This window comes from Taudactylus pleione, unplaced genomic scaffold (genome assembly GCF_031769625.1).
Source record: "Taudactylus pleione unplaced genomic scaffold, aTauple2 ptg000258l, whole genome shotgun sequence".
Classification (NCBI taxonomy): domain Eukaryota; kingdom Metazoa; phylum Chordata; class Amphibia; order Anura; family Myobatrachidae; genus Taudactylus; species Taudactylus pleione.
Window position 1 is genome coordinate 2,127,902 of NW_028284660.1, and position 23,127 is coordinate 2,151,028.

At 42.9% G+C, this 23,127-nt stretch overlaps 1 protein-coding gene across 1 annotated transcript; it reads left to right on the forward strand.

The window, feature by feature from the left end:
- The first annotated feature begins 1,074 nt into the window (after window positions 1-1,074).
- Window positions 1,075-22,894, forward strand: LOC148514809 (uncharacterized). Its single transcript, XM_088480935.1, has 2 exons — window positions 1,075-1,119; window positions 20,737-22,894. Exon 2 carries the CDS (start codon window positions 21,127-21,129, stop codon window positions 21,973-21,975), a length of 849 nt encoding a protein of 282 aa, XP_088337061.1. The 5' UTR covers window positions 1,075-1,119; window positions 20,737-21,126; the 3' UTR covers window positions 21,976-22,894.
- The last annotated feature ends 233 nt before the right edge of the window (window positions 22,895-23,127 follow it).

The following is a 23,127-nucleotide window of genomic DNA, read 5'->3' on the forward strand; positions in this document are numbered from 1 at the left end:
GATATATTGGCATTTGCCATACTGCACATGTCGTTCACAGACATATCGGCTGTACACTTAGCAATATATTGTTTACCGGCTGTATGAGTGGTATATCGCATAATGTGTACCCAGCTTGAGGTCTTGGGTTTGATTACCGTCATGGCCCTGACTGTGTGTAGTTTGTATGTTCTCCTTTTCTCTGTGTTGGTTTCCTCCAGTTGCTCTGGCTTCCTCCCACAATCCAAAAATATTCTGGTAGCTTACTTGATTCCTGACAAAAATTAACACCAAGTGTGCACATGTGTCAGGAAATGAAGATTGTAAGCTCAGAACAGGGACTGCTGTGAAATGTTCTCTGTAAAGTGCTGCAGGATATCTGTGCATTATACAAGTAACTGGTAATGAATATATATATATATATATATATATATATATATTTGCCAGCTTTTAAATATCACGGCATATTAAATCAGCACCAGTGTTTGGTCATTTACATCTAAAAATAAATATCTTCAGATTACATTATATTCAATCAAGTGCTGAAGACTATTTGAGTGGAGCAAATGGTTATTGCGCTTAGAGACCCAGTGGATAATTTGGACACTCTGTGAAACCCAGGGGTACCAACAAATTAACCTTTAATGGTTTTTTTTGTAATCTTCAGTAATCTTTTTTTCTTTTTTACTTTGCTTTTTATTTTTTGCTGTGCATCATTCTGTATTTAATTAAATTACTTAATTGGGAATTGCTATTTTATTTGTATTATAAATTGACTTTATGATGTTTTTATAGGATATAATTACATTATCCGTTATGCATTGTATTTTTAGCTTGTTTAATGATACAGTGCTTTTCTTTGACCTTAATGGCAGGTAGTTTACAATATATACATAAATATTTACATATAATTTAGATTTATATAGGTACTTTCGTATTTCTTTCTTGTATTGCCGCTAGTCTGTTGCTGTAGTGACAGATCATTTTTACGTTGTTAATGGTGATGGGACACCGCAGGCGTTACGGGTTGCCAGGGCAATGTGATGTGGGGACTATGACGTACTTCTGGTTTTTGATGCAGAGGTCGCACGGGAGGCCCAGCTTGGACTTGTGCCGATTGTTACTTGAGGTGCATAAAAGGTAAGATACTGTATGTACATTTTCTCCTGTTCCACGATGATAGATAAACGTTGGAGTTATGGGCTGTACAGTATGTTTTGATCTGTATATTAGTCCAACGAGCGCTGTACTTATTTTTGGTGAGCACCGGGGCAAGTAGCTCCAGTAACCGAGTGCCATTCCTTAGATATTTAGTGTATCTATAATTCTTTGGATATATAAAAAATTTTCAAAGCCTTCTCAAGTAAAAATGAAACCTTTATTGCAATTTAACATTGATGAGAACACTTTTCATACAAAACAGAAATGTGCAAACTTACATAAATTCTTCCTGTCATATAGGGAAATCACTTTTGCTAAGTTTACAGATTCCATACACTATGTGGATAAATACAAGAAGTCTCTGCTTTTATTTCTTATGGTCATTGTAAAATAAAGGGCGTTGTTATGTTTGCCTAGTAAGCTCACGCTACTCCTGTCGTGACTAGATGGGCTTCTCCTTTCACTATACAGAAAGGCAGCAATATCAGTAATCCTGTTGTTGAAATGAATCTGAGCTGGATAAAGGACCAAACTCTCTATGAACTCTTCCTCATCCTTTAGGCTTGGCCTTTTCCTGATTTTTTGGGACAAAAACAGGCCAGTTGTCCCTTTTCATCACAACATAGACAGAGACCTAGGGAGCATCTCCTAAATTTTTCTTCCTGGGACAACCCGTAAGCCCCATGTTGCATAGGCTCAGAGGGGTCCATTGTAGAAGAAGAGAGAGTGACTGAAGGAAGAGAGAACAATCATTCCTTCTCCATCTTTCATTCCTTAAGATGCCTATCAATTTTGATAGCGAGCTGCATATGGTTCATCAACGAATCCGGAACAGGATATTGCATTTGTCACAACTCACTGATGGGTATTGGATGTTGACCCATACTCGGGATTGGTGAAGACCCAGAACAGAGGCGCGGAGTCTAACGTGCTGGTGGTATTCACCCGGGTAACCCCGCAAAGAGGTATGGACTTAGCTGCTCCCAACATGCAGGTCGCGGCCCTCTGTCCAGGTTCCCTTGTACAGGTGGTAGTGCGCTTGGAAGAGCTGCTGGTATGTAGTGAGATGTAGTCGACAAGCTGGGTCAGAACCAAACAGACAGAGAAGTAGCAGGGAGAAGGCAGAATCAGGTCACATGGAAGCCGAAGTCAAAACCAGGAATTGCCAAACGCAGTACCAAGGGATCAGACAGAAACAGGTCGCAGGAATAGCCAAAGTCAGGATCAGGTAGCAAAAAGCACAAAGTCAGGGTACGCTGGAGCAAGGTTTGAACCTATACTATGGCGTGCTCCCAGGAACTTCCTCTTATAGGTCAAGGTTCAATTCTGCTGCCAATCAGTTTCCCCCAATTACAGTGCCTGACCCTTTAAATCTGAGAGAGTGGCACGCGTCCTACGGGAGCCACAGTCGCTTGTCAGCAGCACTCACTGGAGGAGGAGGGAAGAACCTGACTGAGTGCATTGGGAACCTCCTGCCCGTTGTCCCCTGACCTGATGTCATGTTATACAGCAGCTTGGATGACTGGAGACACTGTGCAATGGAGAAAGCTGCAATGTAACCAGGGTTCACTCAGACGCTGCAGAAGAACCTGGAACAATGCAACAGTCAAGACAGGAGACGCTAGGATAACTCAAGGAGGGATGTCAGCACTATGGAACCAGAGACATGTGTAAGATGCTATCACCGGCATCAGAGCAATGCTCCAGTGGGCCATAAAAAGGAGGAGCAACCAATCCAGGCGAAGCAGAGATGACAGAGCAACCAGATGGGAGGACTTCATGGATTGGCAGCGCGGCATCCACGTCTCCCAGCAACAGGCCTGAGAGAGCCACCGGGAGCACCGTTGTCCAACAAGATGCATGTGACAGTGAAAGGACACTGAACGGATGGGGCAGGAGCAGCACAGACAGACCTCAGCACCAGCCGGGAGCGATGTGCACTGTGAGCGTACCTCAGCATTAGCCTGGGCAGACACCAGAAAGGTAAGAAAGTTTTTTGTTTTTAAGGGCTGGAGTGTGACATACAGATGCTCAGGTCTGTGGGTCCCATTGTAACAAAGAAATGATTATTCCAATTCTATTTGCTCCAAACCAGAGGAATGAGGTCTGAGTATGAAATATACAGTAGCTCACAGCTCTACTTGAAATTACGGAATAACTTCCAGTCACCATAAAAACGTGATTGAGAAGATGTAATTGTGGCTCTACTACTGCAGATGACACTGCTGGAGTCACCTTCGATACCTCCACTTGAGCTGCAAGGCGGACCAAACAGTCTTGGACTTTTTGAGAGAGCTTCTGTATTTCTTTAGCCAGAACCTGGGCTGTATTGGATGGAGCTGGGTCCATAGTCCAAATACCACTAGAAGCTGATATTTTTTGTAGATTATAATGTTATGCTCACCTAGTAGGCACGCTACTCCTGCTGTGACTAGATGGACTTCACCTCTAACAGCCGATTTTCCTGGGTGAAGTAAGTTCACCCAGTACTTGGATACCGCCAGGACTTAAGTGCGGATACAAGGAGATAGTGTGGGACTAGGTGAGCCAGGAGTGTGCTAAAGTGGTAAATGAACATTGACAACACAGGAGGCTAGACAGAGAATAGGACTGGGAACAGGTAACAAGAAAGGTAGGAATCAAGACAGATTAGAAACAAACACAGGCCAAGCAGGACTAGAACAAGCTAGTACAGATGTGTCCTACTACATCTAGCCTCAATACGCCATGCAGTCCGATATGACTGGCTTGAGTGAGCCACCAGGTCCTGTGCAACTCATTGCAATAAAAAAAACAATGCTTTCAGGGCATGGAACCACACTTCTGTCCTCATGTCAGGGTCCATCTGTAGGTCTTAATCAGTAACACAATCAGGTAATAGCCCGTTTTTAATAAACGAAAACAAAAATCTCTGAACTCATCATTGCTATATATTTCTAATCTTTACTCCTTATATTAAAAGAATGTCTAAAAAGCTTAAGATTTAATTTTCTTACATAAACATGAAAAATGTAAAATAATTATAGAAAGTAATTCAAAAAATTCAACTTAATTATTAAAAAAATTATAACTTTTTTTCTATCTTTTTTTTTTATCCCTTCACCGTCAAAGATCTGAATTATTTTCCTTGAAATGTTACATTTCACATGCAAATAAACCATAAACAAAAAGCTTTTTATGTAAAAAAAAAATGTGCTGGTTAGATTTCCCATTCAAAGTGCTTGCTTACTGCACCGGTTGACCTTGAAATTGTTCTTAATGTAAAAGGTACCTTAAAAAATGACAGTTACAGCACCAATACAAATACCTCACTTAGAAGAGTGCCCTAAATTCACAGTTTCCAAATTGGGTTAACTACAACCAGTCTTTGCTTCTGATTGCCTACCTTAAAATTAGGCGATAGAAACATTAACATATAGTGTAAATGTTATGAAACACCAGTGTATTTGTATAAGATCCCTAGAGCCATGCTACAGAGAACTTCTGCCTATAACAGCCGCCCGTTGTTCCCTTAGAGTAGAGTCCACTCATTGGTACTTAGGATGCTGCCAGGTCTTAAAACTCAGGACAGTAGGGACTTATACAATACACTGGTGATCACAGGATAATGGGTGGGAGTAGTATGAACAAGACAAAACCCTGGGCAGGACAGAGGCTACTAGATGTAAAAGTTCATACAGGGCTAATCTGCGGAGCAGGGCTGGGACTAGATTTGCAAGTAGATGGTAATACAACAGCAGAAGTGGACAATTACTGTGACTAGCAGAGATAGCTTTCAAAAACATAATAGTTCACAAATTGAGAGGCGGGACCTGGGTTCCAATCAGACTGAAGTCTTGATACTACAAGGCGCACGCAGGAAGTACACCAGGACACAGGAGCATAAGCAATAATCGGCATTAATGTGTAGAGCTCGCTGCCTTTTAAGAAGAACCTGCACTAATAACAGGCAGCCAAAAAGACCAGCCCCTCTGATTAATTATTCCATGCAGCTGCTGAGCTGCACATAGAGCTGGTGTCCTGGCTGTCAGTAAAAGAAGCAATGCAGTGACCGGGACCCATTGTAGAGGTGAGCCTCCGCTGTGGCTCATATCAGTATTTGTAAATTACACATTCTATTTATTTTGCTAGATCTTTCTTGCTGACCCTTCAAAGCATAGACATTTTCATGCAACACAGTAGGTGTAGAGGTTAGCATTACTACCTCACAACAATGAGGACTTAGCTTTCGAATTTCCACCAGGGCGCTATCTATGTGGAGTTTGTATGTTTTCCACTTGTTTGTGTGGATTTCCTCCGACAATCCAAAAACATAATACTGGCAGGTTAATCATACCTCCCTCTCCAGGAGGGACACAATGCTCTGCTCCTGGGTTCCCAGGTAATTTATGATTGGTGGCGGCTCCAGGGGTGGGGCTGCAGCACAGTCCAAAAATCAAGTAGGGGAGTCACACCAACTGCCAGTGAGTCCCAGCCAGTGATGTTTGGCAGTGTGTGAAATGACAGTTGGTGAGGCTCCCCTATTTGAATTTTGAACTGCGCTGCAGCCCCGCCTCTTACCAGGGAAGTCCAGGACCAGAGTATTGTGTCCCTCCTGGAGAGGGTCATGTTGGGAGGTATGGGTTAATTGGATTCTGACAAAAAAAATATTCTCTGTAAAAGTGCTGCAGAATATGTGTGCACTATATACTGTAAATAACTGGTGGTGATTAATAAAATAAATTAGGGGTGGAATCAGTTATCAGGGCCGTAGCTAGGGTAGTGCGGCCGGTGCCATCGCACAGGGCAGGGGGCGCTGTTTAGGCCTGTCAAATTTCTGTTTATTATCATTCTTGCTTGTAGCTTCCTCTTATTTCATCCCCAGCATCTCCTGGCCTCCCCTATCTCTTCCCTGGCCCTTTCCCATGAAGCCATAGCCCTTTTTTGGGTGCATTATGTCCCTTTGAAAAATGAGAGGGGCGCCAATGCTCTTTCTGGCACAGGGCACCAAAAAGTCTAGTTACGGCTCTGTCAGTTGTACATAAGTTAGCCGTAAGTAGACTCTCATTAAGCGCGCAGTACTAGATGTGAATATCTGTTCATATTACCTCCCAGTTAAGACCATTCAGCTGCACATGGAGGTCAATGACATGAATACGAATTGCCTGTAGATGCAATAGCCTGGTTACAGAGCATACTCAGGGCCTGATTCAGCAAGGATCGCTATTGCGACAGTGTACGCAGATGGACAATTGTCGTGTACTGCCCATGCGTATGCATCGCAGTGGACGTGCGTAAGTTAGCATTGCTATTGCTCTGCAATCACTAATGGAGTTACAGAGCCATCGCAGAGTGAGTGACATCAGGACAGCATTTGGGGGTGGTGAAGGGGGAGTGGTCAGAGAAACGCAGGCGTATCTGTCCGTTTGAACACCTTTGCATGGGCGTGCATAAATTAGACACTGCGACGGCATTGCGATTGCAATCATTAGCATATTTTTTCAGCCGACCTTGCAGCTGCGATCGCAATAGCGATCCGTAGTGAATCAGGCCCTCAGTGTGAAAAGTTGCAAGATTCTTTAGTGAGCAACTCTGCAGTAGCCCTAATGTCTGGTCATTTACCACTAAAAATACATCACTCCAGGCTCATGCTAAAAGCTGGGTACACTATACGATCTACACTATTGGGCAAATTTGCATTCCGTGATGGATTGCGGATGACCATTGTATAGTGTGTACCCCAAATTCATCAATTGATGAATTGTGTGATCACATCTTCCCATATGATGTGCTGCCCATCAAATGGGGACGATGCGATGTACAATGCGGTAACATTAATACTGTAACAATTTATCGTGTCATTGTGTGGCCTGTGGCAAGATCGCTGGGTCATTCAAGTGTGCAGCCAACTTAACTTTTGTACTCTCAAAGAAACAGATTTTATGCACTGTTACTTTCTTCACTAAGCTATAATGTAATGTACTGGCTTATCGATACCAAATGCACCAAATTCAAACATCACTGTGAGAGAGCGTGGCAATGAGTGCCATATAATGCAGATAGAGTGGCATTGAGTGCCATATAATGCAGAGAGTGGCAGTGAGAGCCATATAATGTAGAGAGAGTGGCAGTGAGTGCCATATAATGCAGAGTGGCAGTGAGTGCCATATAATGCAGAGAGAGCGGCAATGAGTGCCATATAATGCAGAGAGAGTGGCAGTGAGTGCCATATAATGCAGAGAGAGTGGCAATGAGTGTCATATAATGTAGAGAGATTGGCAGTGAGTGCCATATAATGCAGATAGAGTTGCAGTGAGTGCCATATATTGCAGAGAGAGTGGCAATGAGTGACATATAATGCAGAGAGAGTGGCAGTGAGTGCCATATAATGCAGAGAGAGTGGCAGTAAGTGCCATATAATGCAGAGAGAGTGGCAGTGAGTGCCATATAATGCAGAGAGAGTGGCAGTGAGTGCCATATAATGCAGAGAGAGTGGCAGCGAGTGCCATATAATGCAGAGAGAGTGGCAGTGAGTACCATATAATGCAGAGAGAGTGGCAGTGAGTGCCATATAATGCAGAGAGAGTGGCAGTGAGTGCCATATAATGCAGAGAGAGTGGCAGTGAGTGCCATATAATGCAGAGAGTGGCAGTGAGTGCCATATAATGCAGAGAGAGTGGCAATGAGTGACATATAATGCAGAGAGAGTGGCAGTTAGTACCATATAATGCATGGAGAGTGGCAGTGAGTGCCATATAATGCAGAGAGAGTGGCAATGAGTGCCATATAATGCAGAGAGAGTGGCAGTGAGAGCCATATAATGCAGAGAGAGTGGCAGTGAGTTTATATATAATGTTGAGAGTGTTGCTGTAAGCACAATATAATGCAGACAGTGTTGCAGTGAGCACCATATAATGCAGAGAGAGTGGCAGTGAGTGTCATATAATGCAAAGAGTGTCACAGTGAGTGCCTTATAATGCATAGAGAGTAGCAGTGAGTGCCATATAATGCAGAGAGAGTGGCAGTGAGTGTTTATATAATGTAGAGAGTACCATATAGTGGAGAGAGCGTTGCAATGAGCGCCATATAATCCAGAGAGCATTGCAATGAGTGCCATATAATGCAGAGAGCGTTGCAATGAGTGCCATATAATGCAGAGAGCATTGCAATGAGTGCCATATAATGCACAAAGCGTGGCAATAAACGTCATATAACGCAGAGAGCATAACAGTGAGCACCATATAACACATAGAACATCAGTGACCCATATATAAGTTATAAAACACATAGGGCTGTATTCAATAAGGTGCGAAAAGTCAGAATCCGTGGATGACGTCATTTCGCCAGGCGGAAACTTATCGCCGTATTCAATTGCTGAGACTTTTTGCATATGCGGAAAGCCAATGCAATGTAATAGGTGAAAAAGATTTGCCTCTGAATACCAGGCGGAAAAAAGTGCAGAATTGCGGTTTTGGGGTGCAAAGGTGAGGAAACCACTCTGCACCCTTTGGGCCTAATTCAGAGCCACTCGTAAGTGCATGGCGCATGCGCGAGCCCCGACGAGCGACTGATCTTCAGTCGCTGCTGGGCTCGTTACAAGACATAACGTGTAGATGGTGAGTGACAGCTCGCCCCATTTTGTAGGTGGGTAGTGGGGGTGGCTGCACAAACGCAGGCGTTCCCTTAGGAACACCTGGCGTTTGTGGGAGGACCTACTGACATCACTAGTGATGTCAGTAGTGGACTTCCTGCTCTATTAGAGCAGGGAGTCCACTCGGGCTTGCGGCAGCCGAGACCCTACCCCATGGTCTAGTTGCAAGCTCGATGGTAGCGATAATCATTATGGACTCCTGCCAGCTCGCACAAACTGTGGGTGGACACCCACAGCTTTGCGAGTGGCCTAGAGAATAAAAAAGAAAAAAAACATGCCCTGATTCAGAGCGAGCACTCACAAGAAGCGAGCGGCTCTGTATCAGGTCCTTTGTACATTCCCTCAACACTGAACTGTGTCAACATTTTTTTTTTTAAACATAAGAACACTCCAAAAAATTACTTAGAAAATGGGGCAAAAAAGTGCAAAGTGGGGGGACAAGTGTTAAAAGTAGCGAAACAGATTTCAGGGGGGTCCCCAAGTATGGGTCAGGTGTTTGGAGGATTGCAGGTGTTTGCTGAAGGTGTGTTTTTTGCCTTGCTTCAAACTTGACTAGTGATTTTTAACTATGCTTACACCCATTTTCAAGTACCCCAAATTTTACAGGACGACTTATTTTCTCCACAAAAACCTGCTTTATGCTATACTTCACCACTTGTGCAAAGACGCTATTTTGGAGCAATTGACAACACTTTAGTATCCCAAATAGCTTCAGTAGGGCTAATTGGGAACATCTGGATTGATCCCCAATGTTATTGCATCTTTTGGGTGGAGTCAGGCTGATTTCCCCAATTCTGCCAACACTTTTTCGCCTGTTTAAGTATTGCTAGGACGCGTTTTTCCGTCCTTTAGAACTGAATACAGCGAATAGCGGGAACGTGCCCGATACTTTTCCGCATTCAAAACTGGCGATGTCGGCGAAAAAGTCCGGCTTGCAAAAAAGTATTGTGGGTGTGAAAAGAATTGAATACGACTCATAATATGAATACACCCTTTACACACACAGAAAATGAATACACTCCCCACTCGCACTACATTAATACACCACCCCAACACACTACATTAATACACCACCCCTCACAAAAGAACAAATACACCCATCCCCACTGCATACATATACCACCCTCCTAGATGGCACTGGTATATTTACTTACCTGAGGATTTATGTGGTCCCTGTTAGGCTCCAAGGCACAGTAAAGAACTCAAGGAAAGACACTGGGCTAGACTAGAAAGGAAGGGTCGGGGTCTCAGGGTTAGGGGCGTGGTCTCGGGAATCAGGCAGGGATTGGAGGGTGACTGTAGCAAAGACAGAGAGGAAGGGGTGGGGACTTAGGGGAAGGGGCTGAATGTCGTGCAGTCTAGTAACAGGTAGAGAGAGAATAAAAAGGGGAGGGGCCCCCTCCTCTCTTCCGGCCAGACCAGCCTCCTCCTTCGTTATGGCCACAGTTAATAATGAGTAAATTTGACTCATTATTAGTACTGCCCGGCTGTGGGCCCCTTCATTGTCGCGGGCCCTGGTGCTATGCACTAGTTGCACCGCAGTCCCCCTGGGACCCACCAGGCCCTAAGCGACTGCTTTGGTAACATAGCGGTAAATCCACTACTGGGTCTAATAACTGCCATCATGTTTGCCTGGAATTATGATACAGTATATGCCTAGAAAAGGGCAATATCATCATTTACAGTTATCAAACAAGTATACAGCCATCTCTGTGCAATCAACAAGCATTCTCTGGATTCCATGGTATGGGGAAGTAACATATAAACACTCAAGAATTCTACATTGTTGTTCTCAGTCTCATTCCATCTGTTGAAAATAAGAATTTGTGTTATTACATTACTTTGTATTGCTCTAGGGAAAGCTTTGAAGGCATTCCATGCAATCACACCAGCAAAATGGTCTGCCAAAATATCCCACTCACAGATAGATCTGATCAGAGACTGCCCCATCAGGGTAACCTAGAATGGGTTGAGCTTCCAAAACTTGATTCCCCTAACCACTTGCAGAGCCAATGAGATAGAGGCAGGAGAGTAGTCAGTTATCCTCTATGTAATTAAAAATATATCTTATAGAGGACCTAAGTGCTTAAGTCAAATAACATAAACCAAGACATTTTACTCCCCCGGCTGTTGGGATGCCGCTGGTCAGAATACTGACAGTGGCATCCTAACAGTCAGAATCCCAACACCCATAGCAAGTAACGGTGAGTACTTTTCTAACCCCTAACCTAACCCCTACCCTAACCCACCCTCCCTGGTGCCTCAACCTAACCTCCTCCCCCAGTGCCTAAACCTAACCTCCCCCCTAGTGCCTAAACCTAACCTTCCCCTGCCCGCACCCTAATGCTAACACTCCCTCCCCAGTGCCTAACCCTAACCCTCCCCCTAATGCCTGACCCTAACCCCACTACCTAAGCCTAACCTCCCCCTAACACCCCGATACTTACCTTTGGGATGCCGACTGTAGGGATTTTGGCGCCGGTATTTAGACGTCGGCATCCCACATGCCAGGATGCCGGCTACATCCCGTCCTTTGGGACACAGTGGTCCTGTGTTGAATACACTATATTTTGTTTGCAGGGATCTGTATGATTTAAACCAGAAAACTTACATATATAAAATCCCCTATATGCACATAAGGGTTTCTTTATGGCGCAGGCAATCTGGAATCTCCACCCCAATAGTGTTACTCCTGCAGATGTAAATAAATTAGGGAACTCACATTTATATCTTGCCCTATGTGCACATAAAGGTTTCCTTTTTTCTTCTCAACAGATCTCCACTTTGTATCAGCAAAAAAGTAACTTCTTTGTGTTTTGCAACATAAACAGAACAAACTTACATTTGTATTATGACAGCGATCACATAAAGGTTTCTTTTGTGTAATCAGTCCACCCAGGTGCTGCTCAAACTTCAATTGTCTCACACCCAATGTACATCGGCATGTCGAAAGAAAATGTTTGAAAAATCCTTGTCATACATTTGTTAAAAAAAAACTTTTTTGTATTGGTCCTAGATATGGACCTCACACTAAAAAGCTACATATAAAAATACACAATGTTAAACAAACAAAGAGCTTCATTTGCTGCAGGTGGGGAATAGAGGATTAGGCTGCGGTGTCCTCCATTCTCAAGTCCGGCAATATAGAGGTATTATGCCGCTCATAGTCGTCCTGCTGACTGCAAGTTTTTCACTCCATCTCAGTCCATTAAAACAACATCAACGTGTTTCGGAGACGTCCGTCCCCTTTGTCAAGATGTTCTTATTCTGTTCCTGATACCGGATAAATCCTCCTCACTCCTAGATCACATGATCAGATTCCTCCGTAGCAAGAGTGCTCTAGCCGGCTGAAGTCAATCAGTCTCTAATGCTATATTGCAGTGATATTCTGCAGCCCTGATATGCATAATTGCTCTATAGGCTAATTAGAAAATCTGCATATATTACCTAACACCATTTTGCCAAAAAAACTGCAGATATCCTAGACACTGGACTGGTAGCAGACGTAGGTGGGGGACCCAAGCAAGTAGAGCTGTGCGTTAAGATGAAAATTTGATGGGTCAAGCTCCAGTCATGGGGGCATTGCAGCTACAAGGCACGACTTGTATCAAGAGAGTTGGAAAGAATGTCGAGGCAGCAAGGGAAGCTAGTCAATGTCGAGGCGTCATCGTCCAGCAAACGGACATTACGGTATGTCTCCGAAACACGTTGATGTTGTTTTAATGGACTGAGACAGAGTGAAAAGCTTGTCTCGAGCAGGTCAACTATGAGCAACATAATCCTCTATATGGCCGGACTTGAGAATAGAGGACACCGCAGCCTAATCCTCTATTCCCCACCTGCCAGGTATGAAGCTCCTTGTTTGTTTTAACATTGTGTATTTTTATATGTACCTTTTTAGTGTGGGGTCCATATGTTGGACCAATACAAAAAAGTTTTTTATAACAAATGTACGACAAAGATTTTTCATATATTTTCTTTCTACATGCCGATGTACATTGGGTGTGACAACTGAAGTTAGAGCAGCACATGGGTGGACTGATTACACAAAAGAAACCTTTATGTGAATCGCTGTCATAATACAAATGTAAGTTTGTTTCTGTTTATGTTGCAAAACACAAAGAAGTTACTTTTTTGCTGACACAAAGTGGAGATCTGTTGGAAAAAAAAAAAGAAATCTTTATGTGCACATAGGGGAAGATATAAATGTGAGTTCCCTAATTTATTTGCATCTGTAGGAGTAACACTATTGGGGTGGAGATTCCAGATTGCCCTCACCATAAAGAAACCCTTATGTGCATATAGGGGATTTTATATATGTAAGTTTACTAGTTTATATCATACAGATCCCTGCAAACAAAATATAGTGTATTCATCATAGGATTACTGTGTCCCAAATGTCTCCCTCTTTCAAATTTCTGTATATTTCTTGCTCTATTTTACTGTATTTGACTTAAGGGCTTAGGTCCTCTATAAAATATACTGTATTTAAAATTGTAAAATTGAAGTGGAGTACTCCAATAGAGGATCCAGCTTCCAAGAAAAGACATATAATACGTAAGGATAAAAACACCACAATTCTTATTAGTTATTCTTACACCTCTGTGTAATCAGTCTACAGTAGAGACCAGGGGTGCCAACCTACTGATGTGCCCAGCTATAACGTGGCATCACAGCGCTATCTCTCACGCCACGTATGGCGCGCCACACACCACGCCATGAGTCACGCCACAAAGAAAGTTTATTAGTGAAAAAAGTCATTACGTGTAATACAACATTTTGCCCACCAGGTGTCACTTTTCCTAAACTACATAGCGCATGCGTGTGATTTCATGATGTGTAATACAACATTTTGCCCACCAGGTGTCACTTTCCAATGTACCGTACGGTATGTTCTGTATCACTGGCCGATGATTGTTTGACAGAAGCTTAGACATTAGACTTTACAAACTACAGAACTCTATTAATGGGTGAAGCGCGTGGCCTAGCGGTCTAATGCCTAGTCTCACTGCTTCTCCTCTCTTCTTGTTCCGTTGGTTTGAGACCTTGAAAATACAGTATGTTTTTTTAATTTATTTTTAAAATCTTCACTTAAAATATTCAGTATTCAATACAGTACATGTGGAGCGCATGTCTGCCCAGTGCTTCGGGAGTCAAACAGCGAAACTAGGATTTTTATTATTGTACATACAGTACTGTACCTTAGAACGCAAACTTGCGTCAATGCCGGCGCTGACATGAACACGGACATTATAGTTATTTATTATGACCATCAAGTGGCAATGGGCCCTGTTAAAGAAACTGGTTTCTGTATATCAAACTGACTGTGCGTTTAAACCGCAAAATTGCGTCAATGTCTGCGCGTGCCCAGTGGTCGGATTTTAATCACAATGGAATGTGTGCCCCATGTCCAGTGGAGCCAAGCCATACATTAAGTTGTGCTATTTTATGGCGCATACCCAGTTGTCTGTATTGCCAACAGTACTGTTGAATTTTCACACTAGTGCCATTCTGCACTGTCCGAGACTTACAGTACCGCACAGTATACACAATAGTAAATTCATTACTACAGTACATAAGGTGCTACAGTAGTGGACTAACAGCAGTTTGTAGGGCAGATGCAGAGCGCAAACTTGCGTCAATGAAAATGCTGTCTTAGACTTGGTAACATTATTAATTTAATATGTTTAGTAACTGATAGTTGACTGTGTATAAGAGAGGGGTCTCTCTAGTACAAACTGACTCGGCGTTTAAACCGCAAAATTGCATCAACTGTCAGCACAGTTTGCGTTGTGGTAACTTATAGCCAGTTCTGATGGGTTACGGTACAAATAGGATCTCTGGCTTGTGCCCAGTGGCGGGGTTGCAATGCATTGCCAGTGGTGCTGCGCCATAGCCATACCCTTGTAGCGCTATGGCTATGTACTGTACGCCATGGCGTAAAGTATGGAATATCATACTGTACAGTACCAGGTCATGATTCACACACAGTGAAAGTGTGTTATTATTACACTGACTGTGTAATAATAATATTAAAAATAAAAAGTGTAACCTTGACTGTCTAATAATAATGAAAAGCTTCATTATTAAGCTTCCTGGTTTCGAACCCGGGTTGTACAGACGTCTGCAATGTAGAAGTACGATTTGTTACCTCTACGCTACAGACGCCTGAGTACTGTACGTCATCGTATGGTACTGTAGATGTCACATAAAGTACTGTAGAGGACAAGGAGAGACTTGTGAGCAAGGGCTTAGGTGATCCGTCTTGCTTACACTTCTCTCCTTATGTTCGAGACCTTTATAATTTAATGGATTTTTTTAATGTTCACTATAGTACTGTAGTTCAGTCTTGTTATCCAACCCTTACAAAAATCAATCTATTGTACTGTATATGTGCCCAGCTACAGTACTGTAGTTTGTTGCTCCATACGGTACGCCATACAGTATACCGCATTGTTGCGCGCTACACTGTGGCGTATTGAGTCTCATAGCACTGCGCATGCCCAGTTGTCTGTATTATACAGTACTTATAACTGTAGTTGTAAGTACAATACGGTAGACATTGTAGTGATTCCCTGACTCTAGGAACTACAGTACAGTAGATGCAGTAGTCTAGGGGGCTAATGCCTAGCCCTACTGCATCTACCATTTTCTTGTACCACTGGTTCGAGACCTTTAAAGTACATACTTTATATGGTAATTTTATTTTGTTTTAAATCTTCACTAATACAGTACATTATCCAGAAATTCTGGTATTTCTATGCCACAGTACTTTGACCAAAAAGTCTAACCTTGTTAATAAAAAATAAAAAGTCTAACCTTTCAAGCTTCGAACCCGCAAAAGGGTTGTACAGGCAGCGTAATATATTGGTTTGATTATTTACCATTACACTACAGCCGCCTGCAATACCAAGTTTGCACCTGGCTTGAGTGTTTCCTACAATACTGTACGTCATCGTATCTCAGGCGCATGCCCAGATCTACTGTATACCCATTTAGCGCTTTTTTTTTTTTTTACTAAACTCAGTACATTTTATATATTAGGGGGTAAATGTACTAAGATGGTAGTGCTATTAAGTGATTTTGCCCATAGCAACCAATCTGATTCCTGGTATTACTGTACAGTATCTTCTAGAAGGTGCTACTGTAGATAAATGCTAAGTACAGTAGAATCTGATTGGATGCTATGGGCAACATACAGTACAGTAACTTCTTAAATAGAACTCCCATCTTAGTAAATTTACCCCTACAAGTTTCACTTTTTCCCCCCAATTTTTTTTCTTCCACCCCCCAAAATGAAAGTGAATTTTTAGTGTGTTCTAACTTTTTTTTAAAAAAAACTTACGCAGTTTACAGTACCTTTAGGGGACGTTGAAGGCTTCCCGCAACATTGCACCCCAATTCACGAAATTTTTCCACCTGCTATTCATACAGTAGGCGAAACTTTTTTACATACTGTCTTACTGTACATTGCATTGACTTCCCGCCTACAGTAGGCAGAAAAGCTTTCAAATTGAATACAGCGATAATTTCACGCCTGGCAAAATGACGTAAACATACAGTACAAACACCAATTGTATAAATTAATGACAATTTTTATTTAACCTACAGTAACATGCTTTACAGAGGCGGGGGACTTCTTTAGCCCTACTGGGGGACCGAGGACTACACAAAAAGAGTTGGCTTTTAATTTAAAATCATCACTGGCACTTTTGGCCTCAGATTCAGAGTTTCACCTATACCAGGTGCAGACTCTACCGTGCATCAGAGTGCACCATAATATAACATAAAAAAAAAATACATGAAACAAAACAGTATTTGGGTGCCCCAGATGGAGGTGAACACCAGCTGTATGAATACGATAACAGAGCACTAACATTACCAAAAATCTCACCTTATCCTGATGTCGAAGGGACCGCCGCTCTAACCATACAGTAGAAGCCTGTCTCTCAATTCACGGTGCACCCACTACTGTATGTCTGCAACTATGGATGTGGATGTTGAAGCAGCCACTACTATTGTAGTGTATATGAACTAAAGGAACCTGAAAACTTGAAACATCTGCATTACAAATGGCAACATCAAGGAAGTTAAACCCCTCCTCCACATTACAAATTATATACAGTACAGTATAAGCTACATAGCAGTTGCTTGACCGTTTCTTTCGATGACAACTGGTAAGACTCTATGGAGATGATCAATATAATTGTTACACTGGGCACGTGTCAATACTGTTCTCCAAAACTTCATTATCCCATCCAAAAGTTCCTGTTTAGTTGTTGGTTTCACATCAGACCTGATGAACCTCTTCAACTGGGCCCAGACCATTTCAATGGGATTCATGTCCGGTGACCAACAGGTAAGTAAAAATAAAAAAAATATTCAGTCACAGTACTGTACTTTAGTATAAAGTGTACTAGAATAATTACTGCTTGGTACTGTACATACTTTTTGGTACAATAAACAGTTAATACAGTACTATAGGACAATACTCACTCTGGTGGTGTGCGTTCCCAATTTATCCCTCTCTCTTCCATGAATTTTGCTGAAGCCGAATGTTTGGGATCATTATCCTGGAATAATCGATGTCCTGATGGGAAGCATTTTCTCACAAATGGCACCATACAGCAATCTACTATTTTTCTTGGAAGAAGGTCTTATCCATGATGCCTAAAGAGATGAGAAATTGTCAGTAACAAGCATACACTGTACAGGACTGTAAATCATTTTTAAAACAAGCATTACTGTACTGCACCTTCAAAAATATAGATCGGTCCTGCACCCCAACGAGATATACCTCCCCATACAAGGACTTTTAACGGATGCTTCGGACGTGGTTTAAGTGAGAGATGTGCACGGTGTCGGAAGGACAGTCTTGAGAACCTCTCGAGAGAAACCGAAGTTTCATCTGTGAAAATGACGTCATTAAAATTCTCTCCACTCTCCATCCACCGTCGTGCTTGTTCAACTCTCTTTACTTTATTAACATCCCTTATCATGGGATTTATCCTGTGAAATAAAAACAAGTTTTAGTTTACTGTCATGTAAAATCAGTGCATTATTAATATACAGTATATATATTTTACAGTATGTACAGTACCTTGTAGGGCCAAAAGTCCATCCCAGTTCCTTACGCATCCGTTTGATGCTGGAACAGGAGATGTCCAGGTCACATTTTGCTTTTAGAATACGTTTGATTTGTAAAGCTGTACGCTCATCATCCTCACAAGTCAATTTGTGCACAATCTTTTTGGCGCTCCTACGGTAGAACACATACAGAGCATATAGCAATTATTGGACAGTTAGTGTTGAAATTGGAACACAATACAGTACCAATCTAGCAACATACAGTATACTGTAATAAAAAAAGGTTTATGTAAAGTACCTACCATGTGCATTTAGAAGGAAATCTATATCTGGTCCGCGTTCTCTCAAATGCATGATAGCGCACAGTCTGTAAACTAACAAGAACACCACACTCTTTCAGCCTGGCATGGATCTGTCATGTTGTTTTGTGTTCTTTTTTTCATGCTTGCAATTATCTTGCTGATGGCTTTGCTGATTTTTGCTATGTTTGACGACAAAATCTGTGTAAAGAACAAGAGAAATACGTTACAGTACTGTTGCTGAGTATACAGACTGAGTACAGTATACAGTACATACAGTAATGTAATGTTCAGTATCTTAAACACGGGGTTATTACATTCTTACTGTACATCAGCCATAACATGTACAGTATAACCAGCTAGTAAATTTCATTTTGCAGGCTGTGTTTAATAAATGATAGTTTTCAGCTAATTTGTGATATATATTTCCCAATTTAATCTCACATCAAGCTTTCATACAGTATGCCCCTAAATACGCAAATATGCATCTACAGTACTGTATGAAGGAGACAAACAGGACAATAAACACAGCAATATTGCGACTGAAACAAAAATAGTCGCCGAGCAAAACAAAACGGTACCGTATATGCATTGAAAAGTCGCTGCGCAAATCAGCGTCTAACACAGCAAACTGCAAAATGACCGTGAACCTAGCAAGCTCCCATACTTACAGTACCAGCGGGTTGATACTGTAAGAAACAGCTGTAGAAGCTCACGGTACAGCAACAAAGGTGACTCGGAAGTCAGGCAGAGTTGCAGAGGTAGATCACGGTAATGAGCAGCAACAACAGCGACTTAGAAGTCAGGCAGCGTTGCAGGTAGTAGTACAGTATCTCAAGGGTTCGTACTGTTGATACGTGCCGATGAGACAATCCGAGCAGCAAGTCCGTACAGTTAAGTAGCAGATTCACAGTGTGGATAGCTAGTGCGGTCTGAGATGCTCTTTTATGCTACCAGATACAAAAGAATTCCTTCCCGCAGAAAATCTGGCCGCTGATTGGTGTATTTGAAATATGCACTTCCTTGTGGTCCAATGGCATGGCAGAGTTTCGGCAGCAAGGTTTTCTTTGTCTCTGGTAGCATAAGAGAGCGTCTCAGACCGCACTAGCTATCCACACTGTGAATCTGCTACTTAACTGTACGGACTTGCTGCTCGGATTGTCTCATCGGCACGTATCAACAGTACGAACCCTTGAGATACTGTACTACTACCTGCAACGCTGCCTGACTTCTAAGTCGCTGTTGTTGCTGCTCATTACCGTGATCTACCTCTGCAACTCTGCCTGACTTCCGAGTCACCTTTGTTGCTGTACCGTGAGCTTCTACAGCTGTTTCCTACAGTATCAACTCACTGGTACTGTAAGTACGGTAGCTTGCTATGTTTTTGCAGTTTGCTGTGTTAGACGCTGATTTGCGTTTCCCGTGACTGACCGGCGCCATCTTGTTTTGCTCGGCGGACATTTGTTTTTTCAGTCGCAATATTGCTGTGTTTATCGTCCCGCTGCCTCGGTATGCCCCGTCCTTCACCCATCCCCGTAGAGGCTTACTTGTGAATCCAGTAACTATCACACACACATACCGATCGTTCCTAGCCTCCCGTTGCCCCTCATAGTTTCCCGTGACTGACCGGCGCCATCTTGTTTTGCTCAGCGGCCATTTGTTTTTTCAGTCGCAATATTGCTGTGTTTATCGTCCCGCTGCCTCGGTATGCCCCGTCCTTCACCCATCCCCGTAGAGTCTTACTTGTGAATCCAGTAACTATCACACACACATACCGATCGTTCCTAGCCTCCCGTTGCCCCTCATAGTTTCCCGTGACTGACCGCCGCCATCTTGTTTTGCTCGGCGGCCATTTGTTTTTTCAGTCGCAATATTGCTGTGTTTATCGTCCCGCTGCCTCGGTATGCCCCGTCCTTCACCCATCCCCGTAGAGTCTTACTTGTGAATCCAGTAACTATCACACACACATACCGATCGTTCCTAGCCTCCCGTTGCCCCTCATAGTTTCCTGTGACTGACCGCCACCATCTTGTTTTGCTCGGCGGCCATTTGTTTTTTCAGTCGAAATATTGCTGTGTTTAACGTGTGTTTGCATTATTGCACCAGTTTGCACATTTAACTTTGAGACTAATGGTTTTAATGGTCATGTACACACTAAGTTTTGATTTATGTAATAAAAATAGCTAATTTGGCGCTGTACTTTACAGTACTGTACTGTATATCAGTTGAGATATTTACACATTTTATTACTGTTGAGCTGACACCTACTGTACCTTACCGTACATTATATAATTAGGGAGTGTTTTTTATATACCTGTATTTATCATATTTATTATCTTGTGCCTCTATACAATCTCACAATAGTGGTTAGTGCTTTAACAATTTTAGCGCTGTGTAATCTCCTATATTTACCTGTATATACTGTATAACACATGCACAGTCTTAGGAGACAGAAAGAGTACTGTAATTGTTTACAGTGTTGTAATGTAAACATTTACTGTATACAGTACATGTACAGTATTTCCACTATTTTACTTAACATTGTATTTAGTGTCTTTATACTGTACTTGTGTATTTCAGAGTGCACCGAACTGTCAACATGGTGAAGAGCAAAGGTTTTTACAACGGAAACGAATCTTGCCCTCTTCCACTGACCAAAAGGCTGAGTGCACTAGTCCCACAACGGTCTACAAGCAAACCTTCCAAGAAGAAAACAGGTAAGGAAAATTTACAGGTACCTCTTCTAGTCAAGGCAAGGAAGAATGCAAAGGCGAAGAACAACACTTTGCAAGTGGACATCGGAGAAAATGGACCAGGGAACGTGGAGCAACCCATGAACGTACCGAACCAGGAGGAAACACCAGTTATTTATGAGCCAGAAGAATTGGACACCTTTGAGCCTCTTGCTCACCAACTCGGCGAAAACTGTCATTCCAAGAAGATAACGCATGCACATGTAGCTGTGCCAGGATGGTGAGAGACCTCGTCGGAAAAGTTGTTCAACTGGAAGCGAAAATTGACAACTTGAAAGAAGAGCTGAAGGAAGGGCTGAAGGACACCATTGCAGAAGCAATGAAAGAAGCAATCCGGCAAAGTAAAGAAGAATGGCAAGAGGCCGCTGCCCAGAGTACCAGGAAGAGACATGACCAGGCAATCCAGTATGAAATGGTCACACCGGATGAATTTGAGCCTGAGGAGAACGACGACAATTTCAACTTGGAGACTGACCCATCCTTCCACTTGCTACATATGGACAATACAGTGGCATCAGAGCACTTGGACATGACACCAGTGCCATCATGCAGCCTGCCTCAGTGGGAGAGTACACCAGTGGCATCACATCGCCTGCCTGAACGGTCAGTTGAAGAATCAAGGATCAACAATGCAAGCATGCCTGTACTTTCACCAGGAACGCCTGTCATGTCGAGCACGCCAGCACCACTGACTGTATTTGGAACACCCTTACCGGATATACCACTGGCTGTGATCAACGTTGAGAAGGACAATGAAATTTACAGAGCTGTGAATTGTGAGATGCATCGATATGCGCAAGCAATATTTCAGGAACACGTGCCCTACGACCTGTATTGCAATTGGATGAAGCGGGTGAACTTTGATGGAAGTCGGAAGAAAGTGCCAATCCCCAACAATTTAAGAGAAGATATCCTCTCAAGATGCCGGACAAGATTCAGGATTGGAAAAGAAGAACTTACTCGGATAAAGGACACGCTGAATGGGGTGCGGCGCATGCCAAGGAAACATGCATGGAGGACAGTCACGCATACAAGTACAGATCTGCAATCAACAAACACGACTTGAAGGGACTTGTCAGAAGACAGGAAGACCCGGCGCCGCCGCTGTCCTGGACGTGGCAGCGGCAGAAGAAAGAAGCTGAGGACAGGAGAGGACTAGAGGGGTGGAAAGCAAAAGAGCTAAAGAAGTTCCCCCCCTCAAAGCCTCTTCCACCATAACAGATAGGCCCTATGTGAGGCCAACGGAACATTAAACCAACCTACAGTAAACCAACAGGTCTGAAGAGAGGAAGACCCATGTGAAGAGAAAAGCGGAGGACAGGAGAGGACTACAGGGGTGGAAAGCAAAAGAGCTAAAGCAGTTCCCCCCCTCAAAGCCTCTTCCACCATAACAGGTACCGGTAGGCCCTCTGTGAGGCCAACTGTACTGTACATTAATTTATATTGTAGTTTGTTAGGCTGGTGAGATACAGTAGTATTAGTGTGACACTATTAGAGCAGGAAAGGGCCTTGCATGGCATATTCTCTCTCCTACAGGGACCTCTGTGTGGGATTGAGCGGGACAAAGAAGAAGAGTATCTCCGGTGAGTACTGTATGTACCGTACCATACCTTTTACTGTCTGTTTGTCTCTGCCTATCCTCCTTTCTTCAGGGCGTACAGTGGACCTTGCACTCTGATGCAAGGTAGAGTCTGCACCTGGTATAGGTGAAACTCTGCATCTGAGGCCAAAAGTGCCAGTGATGATTTTAACTTAAAAGCCAACTCTTTTTGTGTAGTCCTCAGTCCAGTAGGGCGTATCGGTCGGCATTGAGTAAGGACTGTTCTCACGTCATATCTTTCCTCCTAGGTACTGTACAGTAGTCATGTCCGTGTCCAGCTTCGAACTCCAGGACATGCCAGCGGCAGAAGAAAGAAGCGGGGTACTGTAGAGGAATACAGGGGTGGAAAGCTAAAGAAGTCCCCCCCCCTCTGTAAAGCCTGTTACTGTAGGTTAAATAAAAATTGTCATTAATTTATACAATTGGTGTTTGTACTGTATGTAATTCAGTCTTTAAGTGCGCCTGAGACCCAACACGTGCATCTGTCATTAAAAAGGTACAAAAATTCAATAACACACAGATGCAGGGGTGTATCATACTACTTGACAGGATTTCAATCACCAGAGGCGCGCCGGCCAATGGGGGTTGCCGCACACAGTCATATACTGTACAGTATCC

Coding starts and splice junctions, on each gene's coding strand:
- LOC148514809 (XM_088480935.1), top strand. CDS start 21,127: ATGGTGAGAGACCTCGTCGGAAAAGTTGTTCAACTGGAAGCGAAAATT.